Raw genomic sequence first — 16,684 nt, 5'->3', positions numbered from 1 at the left:
ATCTGCAACCTGGGCATGTTCCCTGGACCAAAATCGAACCTGGGACCCTTCAGTCCGAAAGCAGACACTCTATCCACTGAGCCAAACCAGCTAGGGCTATTTATTTATTTATTTTCATTGAATCTATTGGAGTAACATTGGTTAATGAAATTATATAGATTTCTAGTGTACAATTCTATAGTACATCATCTGTATCTGCATTGTGTGCTCACCACCCCAAGTCAAGTCTGCTTCCATTACCATTTATGCCCCCTTTATTATCTTCTACCTCCTCTCACCCCCATTTTCCTCTGGTAATCATCATACTGTTATCTGTGTCTATTAGTTTTTTACTTAATCTCTTCACCTTTTTCATCCAGCTCTGTAATTCCCCTCCCCTCTTACAGGTGGCAGTCTGTTCTCTGAGTCTGTTTTTAGTTTGTTAGTTTATTTTGTTCATTAGATTCCACATAGCAATGAAATTACATGGTACTTGTCTTCCTCTGACTAGCTTATTTCACTTGGCAGCATGAAGAAAGTGGAACTGTTTTATGATCCAGCAATTCCACGTCTGGGAATATATCCAAAGAAACCTGAAACACTAACTCAAAAGAACATATGCTCCCCTATGCTCATTGCAACATTATTTACAATAGCCAAGATTTGGAAGCACTCCAGGTGCCCACCAGTAGATGAGTGAGTGGATAAAAAAAAAGCTGTGGTACATTTACACAATGGAATACTACTCGGCTGTAAAAATGAGGGAAGTCTTGCCCTAGCAGGTTGGGCTCAGCGTATAGAGCGCCGCCCTGTGGACTAAAGGGTCCTGGGTTCAATTCCAACATGCCCAGGTTTCGGGCTTGATCCCCAGTAGGAGGGCATGCAGGAGGCAGCCAATCGATGATTCTCTCTCATCATTGATGTTTCTATCTCTCTCTCCCTCTCCCTTCCTCTCTGAAATCAGTAAAAATATATTTTAAAAAAGAAAATGAAGGAAGTCTTACCCTTTACAACAGCATGGATGGACCTGGGGAGTATTATGCGGAGTGACACACTTTGAAATGCTACCTTCCATTTACTAAGTGTTTAACTATACGGCAAGAACTGTACTAACTGTTTAATGCATTACCTCATTACTCTTATTACGCATATTCTTGAAACACCCTGGCAAGGGGGCTCTGCCACGCTCTTGGGGCAAAGTTAGGTAAATACCTTCAGGACACGTGGCTGGATTTCAATCCAGTTCTCTCTCTCTTTTACCTTTGCTCTTTAGCAACTGGGCTCAGCGTTCCCAGTGTGATCTTGTATGTAGTTTTCTGAAGTCAAAGCCCAGAAAGGCAGTTTGTTCAGTGGTTAATAGAAAAGATTTAAAAAAAAATAATGTCAATTAGGGATCCTGACTCTGCTTCTGTGAGCAGAGGGCGGGACAACGGATTATTTCTTATAATTGTATCATTAGAATCATCAGTGGTCTCAGGCTTACTCCAATGCAGAGAACCTGCTCCCCTTGCTTCTGAGAGTCCTGGAAAAGCCAAATCTGACTAATCTCCAGCTCACATGTGGCCCTGGGCTCCTTCCTCCCAGGCAGGCTCCTCCACCCAGGGCGGGCAGCCAAGTCTGGCCTCCTCACACCCTCCAGCGCCAGGCGGTGGCCTGGAGCTCTCTGCGTCAGAACACACCCCCCTGGGGGCGGTACTGTGGCTGGAGCTCTGCGGGAGACACCTTTGCAAACCGCCCTCTTCTCCCTGATGTCAGGTTAAAAACCTCAGCACCACGTGCTGCTGACAAACCTGCCTGTGACTGACAGCCTAGAGCCAGAGACCTCACTTGCCGGAGCCAGCATGTCAGCTGTGGTCCTGGAGAACCGAAGAGGCCTGACCAGGAAACTCTCAGACTTTGGCCAGGTGAGCCTCAGCCGCACAGGGAGGGGGATGCTGGTGTTTCCTGCTTCCATAAGCTCACCGCGAGGGCTGTTTCCATTTGAAGGTGATGAAATTGTCCAGGAAGTCATCAGATAACATAGGTCCTCAACAATTGCTTCCGGGGCAGGACATCAGCCCGCGTGGCTTTCCGAGGGAAAGAGCACTGCTTTAGGAGTTAGGGATCTGGCTTTTAATAGCCACCAACTAGCTGTGTGTCTTTATTTATTCATTTATTTTATTATATTTTATTGATTTTTTTACAGAGAGGAAGGGAGAGGGATAGAGAGTTAGAAACATCGATGAGAGAGAAACATCGATCAGCTGCCTTCTGCACACCTCCTACTGGGGATGTGCCCGCAACCAAGGTACATGCCCTTGACCGGAATAGAACCCAGGACCTCTTGGTCCACAGACCGACGCTCTATCCACGGAGCCAAACCAGTTAGGGCTAGCTGTGTGTCTTTAGACAGGTCACCCTCCCTTTCTGTTGCCTGCTTTTTCTTGTGTACATTGAAGGGGCTGGTCCTTAATGGTCTGGAATGAGAGATGGGGTCCTTCTCCATCTGCTCTTCTCTGACATTTATAAAATGCTCGCAGGCATCTATTGATGTGGCAAAGTTGTGAGAAACTGTATCCATTTTTTATCTTTGGGAGAAAATGGGGCATGAAGAAAGTCTCAGACTTACTCAGACCTGGGGAAGGAGAAAATTAAACAGAGAGGAGAGTGAATGAGTTAGCCTTGGACTTGGAATGTGGGAGAGCCCTAAATGTGATTTGGGGATAAGGTGTTGTCTGATTCTCTGGGATTTGCTGCCTTTCTCTTGAGGTGAACAATTGCATTCTTTTATGACTTACCACACTCCTGGACTCTCTGGTTCAGAACCAAAGCCCAGCTCAGGGAGCAAACCTGACTCTGCAGACACCTTTCGTCAATAGGGTTAGTGAGAACCACCTAGAGAACAGGAAGGTGGAGGGGAGGGTATGAGTGGTTGATGTTTTAGGATAACCAGAGAAGCTGTAGAACTTTTCACTCACGTTTATTTTGAGTTCTGAGTGGAAGACTTCCTTTGAAAATGTATGCGATGCTTGGAAGACAGGAGAGCTTGGGATTGAAGAGGGATGGTGTGGGAGTGAGACAGGTCCCAGAATAGATCCTGACTTGTCACCCTTTAGTTTCTGTGTTTCTGGCCACAGACCTCCACAATCATGAGAAGAAGTTAGGGGCAGCGACCTGGAGAGTAAAGCTTTGTTTATAAAGCACTGAGAATAAGATTGAGACCCACAAATCATCACTCTTCATGACTAGAGGTAAATAGCAGGGTTTAGAACATGCCCTGGTACCTCCTGCACATTGAAAGCAGGGTATTTAACTTTGTGAGCCTCACCTTTATTCATTTGAAAAATTTGAATAAAAGTACCCACATCCTAGGGTTGGTGTGAGGATGAAATGAAATAATGTCTATAAAGCTCTTAGCACAGTTCCTGAAACATAGGAAAGTGCCAGTGGGGTATAGCTGGAATGGGCTTAATTGTTCAACAAAATGTGTCTGGAACATTGGCAGGAGGGACCATCACTGAGCCAGGTATAGTGACTGGTATAACTTTGTCAGGGAGCAATGCTGAGCATGAAGTCAGGAGACCTGGGATCTCATCTTTGGGTTAGTGAAGCTATGTATTGGGAAAGCAATGTAATTGGGGTGGGGAGGGGCCCAGTTCTGTGACTGTGAAATTGGGGAGGAGGAGTGTTTGAACTGGGATAGACTTAAGGATTTCATCCAAGTCTGACAGTCTGTGAAAAAGATACAGTTTATGCCTTCGTGAAGCTATCAGCTCAGATAAAGACCATTCACTGGACGTAATTCTGACACAAGGTTGGAAGGCATACGGTATGGCAAGCACTCCACACATGCAACAAGCAGAACAATTCTGCAAGAGATGCCGACTCACTCATTCACCCAACAAAGACTTATTGAGCACCTACGATGTGTCAGGCACAACAGAGCTTCTATCCTGGAGAAACGTACATTGTACTGTAGGAGACAGACAATAAAAACGTTAACCAAATGAACATATAATTTCTTGCAGAGACAAGTGCTGTGAAGAAAAATAGTGCAGGGAATGGAATAGAAGATGAAGGGAACTCAGAAATCACAACTAAGAATGGTGAAACCAGTGTTCAAAACCAGATTTGACTCCGAGCTTTCCCTCTCCCCTGCATGCTCCTCTACCTCACTGCTTTCTCCTATAGACAAATGCTGCAATATAGAGGCATAGTGTGTACATGGCAGGATGCTTGCATCTTTCTTTCAGTTGTCTTACACGGAGATACATGTGTGTTTAACCACTCAGGCAATTATGCACCTCTCACTATGGCCCCTCAAAAGCAATGCCCCTGGAATATCCTTGCCAAAGAGTATTATTGCTTGTAATTTGGAAAAGTGTTCTTTTTTCCATATACAATGAATGTATTTGTTAGACACAACCCAACACAATATATTTCTATTGTTAAATGTATTGCTCAATGATCAAAATACTTTTCTTTCTGGTTCCTAGTAAAGTTCTTTCTCCCAGCTCTATTTCTTCCTACTTAGTTTCTGAGCTGCTCTTGTCTGCTTTTACCCATCCTGGAGGTACCTTTGTTTCTAAGTCAACTCACATGTCTATGGGAAACAAATAAGGGTTGGATTATGAGCCAATAAAAACATACTCTGGAAGAGATTTGGCCAAGGTCCCATGCTGGGTCAATGTAGCAATGTTGAAATTAGTGTCTACCCAAGACCACACCATTTCACAAACTTTCGTGAGCTTCCTTTCATTTAAAGTCTCTCAGGCTTTGAAAAGAGGAGCTGTAGTCCCAGTTGAGTCTGCCATTAGGAGGCAGAATAAGAACTTTGGAGTTGTTGGCCCCGAGTTCAAGTCCAGGCTTTGCTACTTATGAGCTGGGTGTCTTGGACAGGCCACTTAACCTTGCTGAGTTTATTTCCTCATTTGCAAAACTACTTCATGGGGCTACTGTGGAAACATGTAAACTCTTAGAATAGTGCTAGTTGCTGCTGCTGCTGAAGCCTCTTAACTGTGAAAAGTACCAAGTATGGCTCCTGGCACACAGTGGGAACTCAGTCAATATTAATTTTACTAACACTAAAGAGTAGTGACTTATCGTATGGCAAATGTAAATTTGCAGGCACATTTGAGAAAAGTCATAATTTTTTAAAAAAAAATCGGCTATATATTTTTATCAATGATTTTAAAATATTTCATGGTTAAGTATCAATCTGCGATGCTTTTGAAAATGCAGATTCTAAGATCCTACCCAAGATATCCTGATTTGATTGGTTTGGGAGGGACCCAGGGAACTGCATTTGAATAAGGAATCACCAGGTGATTTTGGAGTGGAGATCCAAGGAACACTCACTGAGAAGCCCTGATTTAGAAATTGTGTGTGGGGAGAACGGGGAAAGTAAAAGAGGCACAGGAACAGGTAAGGAGTGGTATTGAGTAACTGGTGATTAGATCAGAGAGAGGAGCTCTTTGTAAGAAACCTAGGTCTTAAGGTGGACCTTATGCTCATAGCAGAGGGAATTGCATAGAATGACTGATAATTAGGATCCTGAGTTCTCGACCTGGGACCACTACCTGTGTGACCTCAGGTGAGTCACTTCCTTTAGCCCATAGTTTCTCTATCGGAAACATGAGGGTTTGAACTAGATGAACTCCAAAGCCAAGTCTAGCTGTGTGAGTCAAAATTCAAGTTCTGCATGGGCATCAGAAGCCAAAGCAATGCACAGAACGAAGAGGGATTGTTTCTAAGAGAAGTGAGACCCAAGAGGGCTTCTGGGGAAGGGTGAGCTGTTTGAAAGAGGGAGAGAGAGAGGAGTGCAGTGGATTTACCCCAATGAGGAGTTGAAAGGGCAAGGAGGAAACCAGTTGGATGGTGGGGAGGTTCTTGTGGGTGAGCCTTAGGAGGCCCTTGACTCTCAGAAGGAAGCATTTTATCCCACTGGCCATGAGGGGGCTCTAAAGAACCGAGTAGGAAAAGGACATGAGCAAAATTATTTGGGTTGGATCTGTGAGGATCACTAAGAGCTGGATTAGAGTGCTGGCAGTAGGAACAAAAGGACCTGGCCCTGAGAGCTATGTCTGCAGAAGGTCAGATTGGTCTTGGTGGTTGGCTGAACATGCACAGGAGTGGGAAGGGGGTGGTGCTGGAATTTTGAGCATGGTACGTACATGTCTGAATTGAGAGGTGACATCTGTGGAGATGGGTCAGTTATATGGCCCTTTTCTTGGAGGCCAGCAGGATAAGAGAATGTTGCCAAGGGAACTAGAAACAGAGACACCCTTTGTCATTTCAGGGAAATCAGAAAGGACTGAGGGCCCAGTGTTCTCTGGCGGGAGGAAGACTGCTGTCAGAAACCCATCGGCAGGGCTTAGAGGAGGGAGAAGGTGGGAGAGAATCTGCTGTAAATCCGGATTCATAGATAGTCTTCTGGGGTACATAACAATGGGTAAATTACTTAATTTCTCTAAGCCTTAATTTTGTCCTCAGTAAAAGGAGGTACTTGGAAATTAGTAAACCTACCTTCTAGATCAAGCATGTCAAACCCAAATGCTAACACGGGCCAAATAAACAAGGTTTACGTTGATGTGGGCCGCAAAAAAACAAAAGCTTCAATTTTCATAGAAACATAGGTTTATTTCGTTAGAGACATGCTGAATACAAAGGGCTGAAATAAATGAGTAATAGTTAACATAAAATAATAGAACATTTTAATAAAAATTAATATTTTTTCTGGAACATTAACTTACCAGAAACTGAATAACTGCATAAATTAATAATAAGCGCAATGCAAATAAACCTATTTTTCTTGTTCTCCGAAAGCAAAATATTTCCTGTTGTGCACACCAAACAAGTCAGCCCAAGACTAATGATGTGGCAATCAGCTGCTAAAATATATGCTGCTAGTATTAGTAGAAAGAAATGGTGTGCCTGAGCGTAAGGCTGGTAATGGAAATGAATGCAACATGATTATAGTAATCAGTCATTAGAGAACATTATAGTTTGTTATTAATAATCTACACTAATAAAAGAGAAAAATGGTAATTGGCGTACGGCGATACCTTTTTCATTGGCTAATCAGGGCTATATGCAAATTAACTGCCAACTAAGATTGGCAGTTAACTGCCAACAAGATGGCGGCTAATTTGCATATGTAGGCACAATGCAGGGAGGTGAAAGGGAAAGCAGGAAGAAGCCCCCTGCCACTGACAGTGATCTGAAACCCAGGGGGGAGCTAAGAGCTGGGGGGCAGGGCAAAGGCGGCCCTGGGGCCGCCTTTGCCCTGCCCCCCAGCCATGATCAGAGAATCAGGCGCCTTTGCCGCCCTGGCCAGTGATAGCAGGAAGTAGGGGTGGAGCCAGCGATGGGAGCTGGGCACGGTCAAAGCTGGCAGTCCCGGGAGCTAGGGGTCCCTTGCCTGGGCCTAAAGCGAAGCCCACAATCGCGGCGCCCCCCGCTGCCACTGAAGGTCCCCACTGCCTGGGCCGGACGCCTAGGCCAGAGGCGTTAGGCCTGGGCAGGGGCGGAGCCTGCAACCGCGGGGAGCTGGGGGTCCCCTGCCCAGGCCTGACACCTCTGCCGGAGGCCTCAGGCCTGGTCAAGGGGCCGATCCGGTGATTGGTGATCGGAGGGTGATGAGGGTCAACTCCTCTGGCTGAGGCATCAGGCCTGGGTGGGGGGCGGAGCCGGGGATTGGGGGATATGATGGTCCCCTTGCCCAGGCCTGAAGCCTGGGTCAGAGGCGTCAGGCTTGGGCGGGGGGTGGAGCAAGCGATCAGAGGGAGATGGGAGTCCCCTGCCCAGGCATGATTCCTGGGCCAGAGGCCTCAGGCCTGGGCGGGGGCCAGAGCCAGTGATCGGGGGGAGATGGGGGTCCCCTGTCCAAGCCTGACACCTCTGGCGGAGGCGTCAGGCCTGGGCAAGGGGCCGATCAGGCGATCGGAGGGTGATGGGGGTCAACGCCTGAGGGCTCCCAGTATGTGAGAGGGGGCAGGCTGGGCTGAGGGACACTCCCCCCCCCTCTCCCACACCCAGTGCACGAATTTCGTGCACCGGGCCCCTAGTTATGTATAACAAAATATTGTAAAAATTAAGTTACACAATATTTATTAAAATGTTTCTTACATACCGTTATATTGGCTGGGCCGCAAAAATATTCATTGTGGGCCGCATGTGACCCAAGGACCGTGAGTTTGACATGCTTGTTCTAGATTGTTACAAGAATTAAATGAGATCATCCAAATGCCTGTGACATTATAGGATCTTAATAAATGATGGATTAAAAATTTTTAAGAAAGACTACATTATGCTCCATATAAAGATATATGACAGTTCAGTCTTCTAATTCATTTGAAACTCCTAATCACACTTGCTGGGTTTCAGATAAGGTTCTGGGGAAATCTATTTTCTGAATTAAAAGAAGTTTGTCCTAAGGGTCATTGGTGCAGGGCTTATTACACCAAGTCATTGATAGACCCTGTCCAACACAGGGTCTATCCATTGAGATAATGTAACATCCATTCCACTAATTTCTTTAATCTGCTTATAAGAGAGTAATTTTCTGTACATTTTTTTCCTAGTTTTAGGTACGTGCTATTTATTTGTGGGCACACATGGAACTTTATATATTATTATAAAACCAATGTAAAAAAATTTCAGCACTTTTTGGACTGCCAATCCTAATCCCACCCTAATTTGCTGTCCCATGCATGTAGAAAGTGCTAGATCCTTGACATGCTTTGCTGTTTTAAGACATCCACCTTCCAGTGGGTTATTTGTGTACTTTTATGTATCCTGTAACTTTTTCTATAGTTGTATATCAAAGATCCTAGTATACAAGAACAAGTTAATGCTTCCCTGAGAGCTTTTCTAGAGGCCAAGAAGTCATTCTCATGTATTTACAATTTTATCATCATTTTTATAGACTCCTCTTAATATTCTATTTGAACTACTTTATCTTTTCTTTTTTCATCATCTGAACACTGTTTAGACAGGGCTTGTTATTAGCATAATTTTACAGATGAAGAAACTATGAAGGCTAAGTGATTAGCCCAAAGTAGTTCAGCTGAGAGAATCCTAACCCACATCTTCAGACTCAAAATTCTGTGTGTTCTGTTTTTAGGACTTTCCACCCTATATTTTTCAATGTTTTCCTGGGACACTTTTTGAACCACCTCTAAGGATTTATTTTTAAAATTTTTTTTTTTTAGTTATTTGGTTTGTTGTGTGTCTATTCAACCAAATTTTGAGCTTCTTCATCTTTGAATCTCTGAGCCCTATTACCTGGCACTTGGTGGGTGCTCATTAAAAGGTACTGGATCTTCAGGGTGACTGGTGACACCAGTGAATAACTGAAGCTTCTAAAGTTGAGATCTGACCTAGGAGTATTATTGAAAATATCACTGACCTTGACTTATTTCCCACCACATTATATACTTCTCTATAGAATCTATGTATTCCAAGGTTTAACTAGATAAAAGAGTTCCTGATGGTCTCCTCCCTGGAGGTTTCACAGAAATGAGTTGCTAAGCCATGGAAAACATTTTAACCAAGTATGTTTAATTCTGTAGGAAACAAGCTATATTGAAAACAACTCCAATGAAAATGATGCCATATCACTGATTTTCTCCCTCAAAGAAGAAGTTGGTGCACTGGCCAAAGTCTTGCGCTTATTTGAGGTAAGAGCATTATTCATTTCTGCCTGGGATAGTGGCATAGCTGACTTCTGCGTAATTTTCTAGTTGGAGGCAGTGAACATAGGATAGAATCTGGCAGACTTGCTTTTCAGGTTAGGCTTTAGCATTAACCAACTGTGTGACTTTAATTAAGTTGTTCTTCTCTCTGAGCCTCAGTTTCTGTATTCATAGTCAGAATCATTCAGAATCCTGGTTGCACATCAAGGAAACCAGCCCTGGCCTTAACTTCTTTTTATTAAACTTTTCTTGAATTAATTACCATCGTCTCAATGTTTTTGCTTTTTTTATAATTTTTAAAATATATTTTATTGATTTTTTTATAGAGAGTAAGGGAGAGAGAGAAACATTGATGAGAGAGAAACATCGATCAGCTGCCTCCTGCACACCCCCTACTGGTGATGTGCCTGCAACCAAGGTACATGCCCTTGACTGGAATCGAACCTGGGACCCTTGAGTCCGCAGGCTGACGCTCTACCCACTGAGCCAAACCAGTTAGGGCTCAATGTTTTTGCTTTTAACAGTAGCACTTGTTTGCCTTCAGAGTATACATTTCTCTCTGGCACTGAGGATGGTTTCTTCAGGCAGGGAACCTTGGCTTAGTCATCTTATATCCTCTACACACCCACATTTTAATATGGTAAGTGATTCATTAAGAATGAAATTAAATTCAAATATAAGCAAAGGAAATCAGACTTTTCTTTTACTCTTTGCCCTGGATTTTAAGAAGGAATATTTTTGAACTAATTAAGTTTTACCCTGAGTTCTTTAATAAAATGAAATCTGGTGATTGAATACATATATAAATGGAGAAGAGAAAAAACTCCCATGGGGAAGAATTCCAAATAATTTAAGTAGATATTCTACTCAGAGACAAAAACCAGCTTCTTCAGTGTGGGTGGCACCGAGTGACTTTCTTCCATCGAAAATAATATGAGATGAGGGAAGAGTAACTTTCTGTGGAGAACCCAACAAGGAGTAGCTCAGCCAGGTGATCAAGGTCAAAATCAATAGTGACAAGTCATATTGATAATGATGAGAATGGCACTTTGCCTCTGCAGTCTTCCTCCCCCAAACCCATAACCACAGTCTAACCATGAGAAAAACATCTGACAAATTTTAGTTAAGGGACAATATATAAAATACCTGATCCATAACTCCTTAAAACTCAAGGTCATAAAAAACAAGAAATACCTGAGAAATTGTTATAGCCAAGAGGAACCTTAAGGGACATACTGACTATATGTAATATAGTGATCTGAATGGGATCCTAGAACAGAAAAAAGACATTAGATGTAAACTAAGGAAATCCAAATGCAGTAATATCTTTAGTTTATGACAATACACTAATATTGGTTTATTAATGTTTCACCACCAATATAAGATGTTAACAATAGGGAAACTGGGTGTAGAGTATGTTGGGATTTTCAGTAGTATTCTCTCAGTTTTTCTGTCAATCTGAAATTTATCTAAAAATGGTTTATTAAAAAATTAAACTTGGCTATGCAAAAAAAGGGGTGGGATGGGTATTGAGTGTTTCCTTCCCACGTCCCACGTGGGTTAGGGTTCAGGAACTGGAAGCAGAGCAGCACACAAATGAAAATGAAAAGACAAGAGATAATTTGGGAATATTGGGGGGCCAGGTGAGCAAGTCCAACTCAAAGGGAAGGACTTCCTCCCGTGCTTAGGCCTCACCAAGCTTTTATTGATCTGGGATGCACCCATAGCATAGCCCTTAGGCAGGCGACCCCACAGTAACAGGCAGACTAGCCCATCAGCAAGGATTTACATAATAATAAATGGGGGAGTAGTTTCAGCTACCACTGTCTGGACAAACAGAGGTGGCGCCTAGCTCCGACCTTTGCTAGGGCTTCAAAGGCACCCAGCCTTGGGCGGGGGGAGGGGGTGTTCTCTGTCTACACTTATCAGATAGTGAAGGCAATAAACAGTTTCCCACAGATGGGAAATGTTGGTTCTCAAGCAATGTTGGAGAAGAGAGGCAGGGAACTTTCTGAATGACAAACAGTTTATAAAAATAATGTATCTGTAAAATTCTCCTTTGTAATAATTTAGCCCTTGTATTATTCAGTCAATCAAATCAGCATTTTCCCCTTGAGAGGTCAGGCAGTAGAGTTAATAAATTAAATAATAGTAAATTAATAGGATGTTTTCAACTTAATAAATAAACCACAAGTAACTAAATTACCCAGACTGGATGAAATGTACCTAAGGTGTGTGTGTGTGTGTGTGTGTGTACTCTGGGTAAACTTTTTAAAATTAAATTCATTGGGTGACATCGGTTACTAACATTACATAAGCCTCAAATATGCTATTCCACAATACATCGTCTGTGCATTGCATTGTGTGCTCACCATTTGGGTGAACTTTTTAAAGCATTATCCCCAAATTTTAATTGCCCTGGTCAAGAAGTGATGTTATTAGACCCATTTACAGAGGAGGTCACAGAGGTTACTGTCCTGGGTGATTAGTAAAAGGGTTGGTGTTACTATGGATTGATTTTTTTCCCCAGATGTATTTCAGAAACTGCCCTAAACATTGTATAAGCCAGCATACCTTCTGCTTCTCCTTACCAGCTGGCAAAATGCAGAGTTAAGTTATAATTATTCAAAGTGCCTAGGCAAGGAGGAAAATCTCATTCTAGCTGGTGCGGAACCACATTAGGTGGTAAGCCAGGCTTGATTTGGTCCTCATTCAACTTGGTGAAGAAGGTATTACTCCATTTTATGAATGAGGAAACTGACATTCTGTGAGGCAACCACACAGCTAAGGTGTGGTAGAGATGGGGCTGAGCGCAGGTTCCAAGGCCCACAAGCTCTCTCTGAACTGCCAAACACAGCTCTCCCTGTACATCTGAAGCATCTATGGAGTTTTTCAAATGTGCAAATATTCTGGCCCCATCCTCCTATTCTCTGGGGGCAGGAGGATCTGTTACAGGTATTCTTTCTTTCTTTTTTTCCAAATTGAAAAATGTGTCAAAATACAAGAAAAATAATTGTCCATAATTCGACCATCTACAATAAACCACTGTCAGCATATGGACATATTCACTTTCATTTTTTCTCATGTATGATTATGGTTTCCAAAATTACAAATTGACATATTGTTCTTTAAAAATAAAGAACATTCAAGATATAGCTATAGTTCTTTCTATAGTCCTTCAATCGTGCCATCCTGCAAATGTCCAGGCCACAGCATTATTATTATAATTTTTAAATATGTCTTTATTGATTTTTAGAGAGAGAGAAAGGGGAAGGGAAAGAGAGATAAAAACATTGATGAGAGAGGAACATCATCAATTGGCTGCCTCCTGCACTCCCCGCACTGGGGATTGAGCCCGCAACCCGGGCATATGCCCTGACCTGGAATCGAATTGGTGACTTCTTGGTTCCTGGGTTGACACAACCACTGAGCCACAACGGCTGGGCTAGGCAACATTCTTATCAGTTTAGCATATTTCCTTCCAGTCCTTTAAAAAGCTTTATTGATATTGACAGGTACCATGCTTTGCACATTGCTCTGCAACCTCTTTGTGTCAGTTCAGTCGAGTGGTCAAGAGCGTGGACTCTGGGAGACGGTGCTGTGGCTTTGGGAGATCTGTTTGATTTTCCTGTGCTTCAGTTCCTTATCTGTAAAATGGGAATAGGATAGTGTCTGCTTTTAAGGGTAGTTGTGAGGATTAAATATTAATGCCTGTAAAACCCTCAGAGCAGTTACATATTAAGTGTTCAGTAAGAATTGCTATATAGTTTTTTTCTGAATGCAGTGCTTTTGAGATATAACCTTTAAGCTCTTAATATGTATTCCATGCGGTGGAAGCTTTCTTAGCCCCTATTCACCAGGAGCACATGCGAGGCATCCTAGCTCCTCAAACAAAAAGCGAGGTCTGCAGGGGAGGGTAGACTTCTCTCAGCAGGGCGAGGTTTCATTCCCTTCCGGAAAGCCCATCTTTTCCTTAGATGATTAGCACCAAAGCCACCATCCCATGAAGACATGATGTTGCCTGCCAATGGGCCTGTGGCTTTGTAGACCTCAGCTAGTAACATCAGAATGCAACACAACGCGTTCGATGTTTATAACAGAAACACACAGGTGCTGTGTTTGCATGTGCTGGGTGGGTGTTGGGAGCAAAGAAGCAAATGTTTTAGTGAATTGGGGCCACAAGACGAGGAATATACCAAAACCTGTACCTGCTAACCCACCAATGCCCCATTGTCCTCAGGGATTTGTTCTGCCAATTCTTTATGCATTTATTTTAAACATTTTCCCTAGCTCTCTATTTTTTCAGCCTCTACTACTTCATGTCCCATACCTTCTTAACAACAACAAAAAAAGTCTCCTGCGAGACTTTACTGCAAGTGGTTAATGGGCTATAAAATTAGAAGCAGGCTCCTTGGGGAAGCTGCACAGAAGCAGTCTCTCCCCTCATTCCCCCCCACTAGCCCTCTGCTAATCACCGCACTGTGTATTCCCTAGGGAGGGGAACAAGCAAATCAGCAGATATGCAGAGCTCTTCAGTGATGGGTATGCCCCATTAGCATCATGTAATTGATGGAGACACAGAGGCTCAGGCGAAGCAAGCTGCCCAGTGCCAGACACTGGGAGCTAAACATTGCTTCAGACTCCCCCCTCCTTTTTCACAGTAGACTGATCGTTTGGAAACAAATGGGAAAGGCACAATCTATGTTTGTCACATTCACTTCCCACACTCTATCTACCTCTGCCCAGACAACCCACAATTTCCCCTCATCAGATATTCAGTGGGCTCATACTCTCTCCTGTATACATTCAGCTTATATATATGCATCTCCTGTTTCCAGACCCTATATAGGCGCTGTAGAGACTGGGATGAGCCAGACAGACATTCTCTGTCGCTATAGACCTTGGAAGAGGTTGGGGTTCCACAAGCTTCCTTAACCCAGACTTGAGATAGAGTTGGTCAGGGGAGGCTTCTTGCAGGCATAATGTTTAAGCTGAAACATGAAGCAGGGAGGGGGGGGAGTGGGGCAGGGGAGAGGCAGAGGGAAGTAAATTCCAAAACAAAGAAACAAATGACTTGAAGTAAGAGAATAAACAGGGGATCTGGTCATGAAATCCTCAAATCCTTGGCCCTTTGCCCACCTCATATTCCTGGGGACAAAGGCTGGGTGGCAGGAGGCATCCAGACAGGCAATGTTTATTACTCTACAGTTTGGACTTTGAGGCCTGCCCATGACCCCTGGGCCTGGTGAGCTGGACAGGATCGAGAGTAAATCATGAGGGTTGCTTTAACCCCACCCTGACCTTAGATCCAGGGCAGTTGTGAACAGGAAAATGCTTATGGGAAACATTTCTTCTTTAATAAAAATAAGAACTTTGAGTCCCACTGAAGGAGAAAAGTTTTTAGAATCCAGATGACATTTTCATTTAATTTAAATCCCCAAATACAGGCAATGATATAAAGAACACCCATGTAACTCACTTCCTGCCTAAGAAATAAAGCATTGTATGAATGAGTAATGTCCTTGGGTACCCCTTCCTCCTGCACTCCCTCCTGAGAGGTAGCTGTGAGTCGGAATTTTATGCATATGATTCCCAGGCATGTTTTATACTTTGTTCTATATAGATAAGCATTAGTGATGCATGGCATTGTTTTTGCAAGCTTTAATCTTCATAACATTGTAACTCTCCTGCAGCTCTCTTTGAGGAGAGGGTGGTGAGCATTGTTTTGGAGATTTGCTCACACAGTTCTTGCTCATTCCTTTCCCCTCTATCTATTCTTTTGTGTGGCTATATTTATCCACTTCCTGTTGATGGATATGTAGGTGGCTTCCATGGTTTGTCCACACAAATGGTGCTGCACTAAACATTTCGTGCAGGTCTGATGTCCTGTTTATTGAAGGGAAGAGCCTCAGATGGAAAACTGGCACTGCTTTTAGCTGCTGAACAGTTCAGAACTGGACACACTTGAGAAATAGCAACAGAGGGCTTACTTTTCCCAGCTTAGTTATGAAGTTCGTTTAGACAGCGCTGTGGCCCATTGACAGCACACACAGGATTGCTTTTCGGTGGCCTGGACTGGAACAGACCATGGTGCCTTTTTGATCAGATCACTCTGGTGGCAAGAAAAGGTATAGAAAGAGGAATGTAAGAAAAAGAAAGGCCTTTTTCTCTAAAGCCTTGAGAAGATCCTGGATGAAGCTGCTACCTCAGCTCTCCCCAGGAAGGGGTCTTCCTCCAAGCTGGACACAACCCCAATTACATGGAGGGAAGAAACAATCTAACAAAAAGGGGGAAGACAAGGCCAAAAGATTTCAAGGGACACTTCCAAAGGAAGCAAGAGTAGCATCCCAAAAGATAGTCTCTGGGGTGTGAATCCTACTGAAAGTCCAGCACGAATCTGTTCAAGAGCTCTCCTCCAAGGCAGAGTGTGTGTGGGGTGGGGCGTGGGGGGAGTCATCTTGAACTCCCTCTAGAAATGAATTGTGTTTATATTTTCCTGAATGTTTTTGGTTTCCTGTTAATCCCAGTGGGTTGAATTTCTAGACTCTTGATCAATTGGGGCTGTTGTGGGCCTTCTCACAAGAGGAGACGAGTGCAATACATAAGAAGCCCTGCCTGCACCTCCATGCAATTTCTTCTCAATCTTTACAACTATCATTTCTCACCCCAAATATTGTCAGAGCCTCTGGATTGTTCCTGCCCTTGCCCCATTACAGCCTATTCATAAAACTGTTGCCAGAATGTTCCTTTTAAAACATGAGTCAAAGGATGTCTCCTCTTCCAGATTACCTCCCTTAGCTTCTTCCATCACTTGGAGTGAAAACCAAACTTCAGGTAATGGCCAAAAATGCCATACGTGGCCTATTCCCTGTTACTTCTCTTCCTCATTTCCTAGCGCCCTCCCTCTTGCTCACTCTGCCCTAGTCAGCACTGGCCTCCTTGATGGCTCTCAGTCATATTGGACATTATCTTACCCCAGGGCCTTTGCAGTTACTGTTCCCTCATGCCTTGCTCCCTCACTGACTTCAGGT

General features: G+C 43.5%; 1 protein-coding gene across 1 annotated transcript in view; it reads left to right on the top strand.

The window, feature by feature from the left end:
* Nucleotides 1-1,820: 1,820 nt before the first annotated feature.
* Nucleotides 1,821-16,684, top strand: part of PAH (phenylalanine hydroxylase) — a gene marked incomplete at its 5' end in the record, with an annotated part of 55,917 nt that continues 41,053 nt past the window's right edge. Inside the window, 2 exons of the mRNA XM_081085112.1 lie at nt 1,821-1,883; nt 9,531-9,638. Of these exons, the coding sequence (XP_080941238.1) occupies nt 1,821-1,883; nt 9,531-9,638 (171 nt within the window). The remainder of the gene's footprint in view (nt 1,884-9,530; nt 9,639-16,684) is intronic.

The sequence above is a fragment of the Myotis nattereri genome (genome assembly GCF_964212035.1).
Source record: "Myotis nattereri genome assembly, chromosome: 2".
Taxonomy (NCBI): domain Eukaryota; kingdom Metazoa; phylum Chordata; class Mammalia; order Chiroptera; family Vespertilionidae; genus Myotis; species Myotis nattereri.
This window is presented reverse-complemented; position numbering and strand designations above follow the sequence as displayed.